The following is a 5,905-nucleotide window of genomic DNA, read 5'->3' as shown; positions in this document are numbered from 1 at the left end:
AGAGGTTGTTTCCAATAGACCCCGGTTCAAGACAAAGATAAATCTAGAAAAAAAAAACATAATAGAAGTACAAGGGACAATAGATAGTAACAAAAACAACAAATAGTCGCTAAACAGTTGATAGCCAAAATGCAGGGATTCACAGAGGAATTCGAGGTTTTAGCAGCTGGACAAGAGTTTTTACGGAGAAAACTCGAGTAATCAGCTATGGGGTGGATTAGGGAAGAAGATGAAAATAGAATTCAATTAGGAAAACTGTATTATTATTCAATTGATGATTGAATTTGTAAATACAATGCCTTTTATAAGAAATGAGAGTGAATCTAATTTGCTAACTGCTTCTAACTAATTCAACAGCCCGTAACTAACTGCTGATATGGCAAAGCTAATTAACTTGTCCAGTTGATTCATTTTCGTGTAACAGCACTCCCTGTTGCAAAGAGATCCTTGAGGTCCTTTTATAAGAAATGAGAGTGAATCTAATTTGCTAACTGCTTCTAACTAATTCAACAGCCCGTAACTAACTGTTGATATGGCAAAGCTAATTAACTTGTCCAGCTGATTCATTTTCGTGTAACAGTACTCCCTGTTGCAAAGAGATCCTTGACCTCAAGGATCAAGACCAGAAAATCTAGCTTGAAGAACAATAAGGTACTCCCAAGTTGCAGCACCAGCCGACAATCCTGTCCATTTGGGCAAAACTTGAGCCACAATTCTATTCCCTTTCTTAACCATCCTTCTTTGCAGTATAACTTTTGGATCTGAGCAATGGGGACTTGCCAGCAGAAGTAGTCATCATATCCCAGCTTCTTCAAACTTCAACTTCCAGCGATAGTGGCCATTTCTTTTGGTAAGCCATGTTCATAGAAGCTTCAGCGAAAGAACGAATAGACTCATACATGTTGTACATGGATAGAGCTACTCCACCAGCACCAGTGAAGTTGCAAACCTCGAACTCGAACTTTTCATCCGTCCCTTCTGGTACAAATACTAATTTGAGTTTTCCAGCTCCTTGAATTACTGAATCAGTAGCTCGATATTGATCACCAAAAGCATGTCTGCCAATGCATATCAGTTTTGATCAACCTGGGACAAGTCGAGGGATGTTTTTGCAGAGGATTGGTTCCCTGAATACCGTAGCATTTAGAATATTCCTATTTGTCCCATTTGGTCTCTTCCACATACGCTTCAAGTTAAAATCCTTCATACGAGCTTCATCTGGAGTGATGGTTGCACACTTAATTGCAAAGTAGCCTTGGCGCTTTCAATTGTACCTTATCATCTGTGGCATCACGGTGAGGAAAGCCAAGATCAAAGTATTTTATATCCAACCCCACAAAGGGCAAGATGAGCTTATCCTTGATTAATTTCCAAATGACACGGGTCATTTCATCTCCTGCTTCACCAAAGTAGGTCGTCCATTCCGCCCAGAAGATGCAGTTCCTTCAACAGTCGGACCCTTCTTACCGAATGAAGGACCAAGTGACTGGAATAACATAAACAACTGCCTCCCTTCGTCCTCCATATTCTGCTCAAAAGATGTCGAACTTGTCTTTCCAAGTGAAGGCGCAGAAAACTATAAAAGTGGAAACTGAGTGCATCCCTTCCCGTCGAGATCACCCTTGTTCTCAAGAGAGAAATAGGAGTTTTTGGCTGGTTTCTCACTGGTGTATATGCTCCTCACACCAGAAGTGAGAAATTAGGTTGCTGGGAAGAAGTAGCAGCAGTTAAAGAACTATGTGACGGACCATGGGTAACTTGTGGAGATTTCAACACAATAAGAGTTATGGCAGAGAGGAGGGGATGCAATAGGATCACAAATGTGATGTCTGACTTTTCCAACTGGATTGAGGAGATGGAACTACATGACCCTCACCTGAATGGTGGAGTTTTCACTTGGTTTAGAGGTGCTAATCATCATAGTGCTGCTAGACTGGATAGATTCATGTACTCAATAGAGTGGGAGGAAGCTTTCAAGAACATTAAACAATTGATCATGCCCAGAGTGACATCTGACCATAGCCCAATCATGTTGCAATGTGGAGATTGGGATCAGAGAAAGTCGTACTTCAAGTTTGAAAATTGGTGGCTCAAAGTTGATGGTTTTGAAAGGCCAGTTCACAACTAGTGGAATGCATTTGAAGTGGTGGGTTGTCCTGATTACAAACTCGGTGTGAAACTAAAGATGTTGAAGCTGAAACTCAAAGAATAGAGCAAGTCAATATGTGGGAATCTAAGTAATAAGAAAAACAACCTCTTACTGAATTAGCTGATATTGATCTTGCACAAAATGCTAGAACTTTATCAGAGGATGAACAAATGGTGAGGGCAACAGTTTTGGTTGAGATGGAAGAGCTGGCAAAAATTGAGGAATCCAGGGCAACATCACAAGTTCTACGGTTGATTGTATTTTTCAACCCCTGGAACCTAATACAACCATATTTGAGATCAAAGAATTGCTGCTGGCCTTTATTATCAAAAAACTTACCCAATTCCCATTGGTTTGCACTAACTCCATTATGCTTCTCTTTTTCATTAGCCGAAACCATATCCTTCGATTTTCTTAGAGTTCGAGGAGATAACTGGAAATGCATGGAGAGTCTGACTGCTCCAGCTTCCATATCCTTCTTGTTTCTTGTTTTCACCAACTTATCTTCGTTAGAGTTAACTTCACTGTTTAAAGAAGTTGCAAACACTATGTTCTCATTTTCTATGAAAAGCCTCCAAAATCCCCTTTATTGCTCTTATCTTCCATGGAAGGTGCCTTATCGAGAGACCAATCTTCCAAAGCATCTACATCACTCTCAGTATCTCTATAGAACACATCAAGAAACAAGTCTTCAATTTATTTTGTTTCATTGTTTATGTCAACAGTACTACTATTTACAGAATCTACATGTAAATCTCTTTTAGGCATTTCATCGAGACCCTTGCAAGTATATGATATCTTCTTAATAAAAGTTTCTTGTGGATAGAAATGAGAAGGATTATAGGGTTCAAAACTAACTAGCTTCTTTGGGGAACCTGCCCCAAATCTTTCCACCAAAGCTACCACATATTCATTCCAAGATGGAGGTTGAATGAATTGTCTATACCTCATGAAGGATTGATGCCACTGAATAGCTTCACCTTCCAAGTGTATTGCTGCCAGTCCTACTTTTTGATCCACGGCAATTTCCTCAAACTCGAAAAACTGCTCCACTCTAAATAACCAAGAACTCACATCCTCTATAGAAAATCTTGAAAAATCTAGTTTAGAGTAACGAGCTATACCTTGTTGGTAACCCAAAGGATTCTTGTTTCCGGGCTCTTCCACCAATTGTCTCTCTCTCGACAGTCTTTCCCCTGAAGTTTCAATCCCATCTCCGGTAGAAGTAGTATCCTTTTGATTCCCTTCTAGTTGTTCATTTAATTCCATCACCGTTTGATTCAATCTCTTCAATTTCGCCACTGCACCATTAAGAATACCAATTTCTGAAATCAATTTCTGCATCATTTCTCTTAATTCCCCCATTTCAGTTGGAGAATTATCATTAGACCTTGTTGATTTCGTCATTGTGGCCAAGAATCCGAGTGGCTCTAATACCAATGACAGCTAAAATGCAGGGATTCACAGAGGAATCCGAGGTTTTAGCAGATGGACAGCTGGACAGGACTTTTTACGGAGAAAACTCAAGTAATCAGCTATGGGGTGGATTAGGGAAGAAGATGAAAATAGAATTCAATTAGGAAAATTGTATTATTATTCAATTGATGATTGAATTTGTAGATACAATGCCTTTTATATAAAATGAGAGTGAATCTAATTTGCTAACTGCTTCTAACTAATTTAACAACCCGTAACTAACTGCTGATATGGCAAAGCTAATTAACTTATCCAGTTGATTCATTTCGTGTAACAACAGTATTACAACAAAATAATACTCCAATCAAACTACTCCCATCAATATGCCAAGCCAATGTACCTTATAATATAAACGCTAACTAATGGCTTAGATCCAAGAAAACAAATTGTAAATGTTGAAGCGTGTTAATTGGTCATGAGTATTAATTAATTTCAATATAGCAACAACCAAATTACAAATGCCCTAAATTTACAAAAACTAAAATAAATTTGATAAAAAATTACCTTCAACCCTAACTTCCGACCATAATTAACTTCCAGCCCTAACTTCCGACAATGGTTGACTTCCGTCATCTGCTGCCGCCTAAACAATCCAGCAGCTAACTTCCTAGCAGAAACCACACCCCTAATATTCCGGCCACATTTCCGATCAACCTCCGAAGACGATATTTCCTCCTTTACAGAAACATTTTCTTGAATATCCTCGTTGAACTTCCACTTAAGAAGAGGAGTTTCAGGTCTGCCTCTCCTTCCATTAGGTGTAGTTCCTCCAATGTCTCTCCGCAACTTAACGCCGGAAGCGAAGTTGTTTGTTTTCCTACGAGGCAGTTTACGAGTATTTATCGGTTTTGGTAAGAGATCTACTTGGAGGTCAGCGTCGTTACCGGTGATGTTCATTTTCGATGCACAGATTCAGCCATTACTCATCTCTTCCATATACACTCTCTGTATGTAGCAGTAGGAGAGCTGAGAGCTGGGTTAGGAGGGGGTGTGATTGGGGGAAGGGAATGGATTCTGTGATCTCTTTCTGGTTTGTGTAGCAGTAGGAGAGCTGGGGCGGCAGGAAGGGGTGGGTGGGTTGGCGCTGGGAGGAGAAGGGAATGGATTCGATGATCTCTTTCCAGTTTGTGACGGAAGAAGGAGAAGTAGGGGGTGTATCACAAAAGCAGTTACAATGTTTCAAATTTTAGTCCTAAATAACCTTACCTATTAACTAATAGCTTTTAACTATTAATTAATATTTTCTTTTATAAAATTATTTTTGATCAATGAAGTAAATTATATAAATAATCATAATGGATAACAACTTCATATTTATATTTTTTAATTTTTATTTTTTTCTCTTTTTACTTTTTTTTTATTTTATTTTTTATTTTCTTTTTTTATTTTTAATTTTTCAACCCTTACTTTTTTTCCTTTCAACTTCTTTTTTTTTCTTTTTCATTTTATATTATTTTTATTTTTTATTTTTTCTTTCCTTTTTTTTATTTTTTTAGTTTTTCTCAACCCTTGTTTTTTTCTTTATACCTTTCAACGTCTACTTTTATAAAAAGAAACTTTTTTTATTTTTCTTTGATTTTTATTATTTCTTTTTCTTTTTAAATTTTTCTCGACCATTATTTTTATTTAATCTTTCTTTTTTTATCAACCTTTATTTTTTTATTACTCTCTCTCAACTTCTACATTTTCTTTTATTTTTATTTTTTTGATATTTTCTTCATTTTCTTTTTTTTTCGCAATTTTTATTATTTTTGTTCTTTTCTTCGATTTCTTCCATTCAAGTTACATCTCCTGAGTAAGAATTGACACTATCACATTATAAAGGTAAGATTTACGATTTTTGAACAATAAGCTACGTATCATGGGTAAGAGTTGACACTACTACATTGTAGAGACAAGGCTTATGACTTTCAAACAACAAGTTATGTTTCATGGAAAAGAGTTGACACTACCATATTGTATTTCGATTTATGAGATGTATTACAACTATTGCCTTAAAGGTAAGACTTAGCTTGAGGACTTTCAACCAACAAATTATGCCCCACGAGCAAGAGTTAACTCTACCACGTTATATTCTCATTTATGAGATGTTCTACAACTATTGCCTTAGAGGCAAAACTTAGCTCAAGGATTTTTAAACAATAAATTAAGTCCCACGGGCAAGAGTTGACTCTACTACATTATATTTTCATTTATGAGATATTCTACAACTATTGCCTTAGAGGCAGGACTTGGCTCAAGGACTTTCAAAGAACAAATTATGCCCCACGGGCAAAAGTT

General features: G+C 37.1%; 1 protein-coding gene across 2 annotated transcripts; it reads right to left on the bottom strand.

The window, feature by feature from the left end:
• Positions 1-805: 805 nt before the first annotated feature.
• Positions 806-4,807, bottom strand: LOC124885281. 2 transcript variants are annotated; one of them, XR_007053028.1, is made up of 3 exons: positions 4,130-4,807; positions 3,274-3,450; positions 1,442-3,203 (listed from the first exon to the last, which is right to left on the bottom strand). XR_007053028.1 is itself a non-coding variant. In XM_047408320.1 (2 exons), exons 1-2 carry the CDS (start codon positions 4,520-4,522, stop codon positions 3,439-3,441), a joined length of 405 nt encoding a protein of 134 aa, XP_047264276.1. In that variant the 5' UTR covers positions 4,523-4,807; the 3' UTR covers positions 806-3,438. The 2 variants fall into 2 exon arrangements, 1 of the variants encoding a protein (XP_047264276.1); XM_047408320.1 differs by having other exon boundaries at positions 806-3,450.
• Positions 4,808-5,905: the final 1,098 nt, after the last annotated feature.

This window comes from Capsicum annuum, chromosome 3 (genome assembly GCF_002878395.1).
Source record: "Capsicum annuum cultivar UCD-10X-F1 chromosome 3, UCD10Xv1.1, whole genome shotgun sequence".
Classification (NCBI taxonomy): domain Eukaryota; kingdom Viridiplantae; phylum Streptophyta; class Magnoliopsida; order Solanales; family Solanaceae; genus Capsicum; species Capsicum annuum.
Note: the sequence above shows the minus strand (reverse complement) of the source record. Positions and strands in the feature narration are given on the sequence as shown.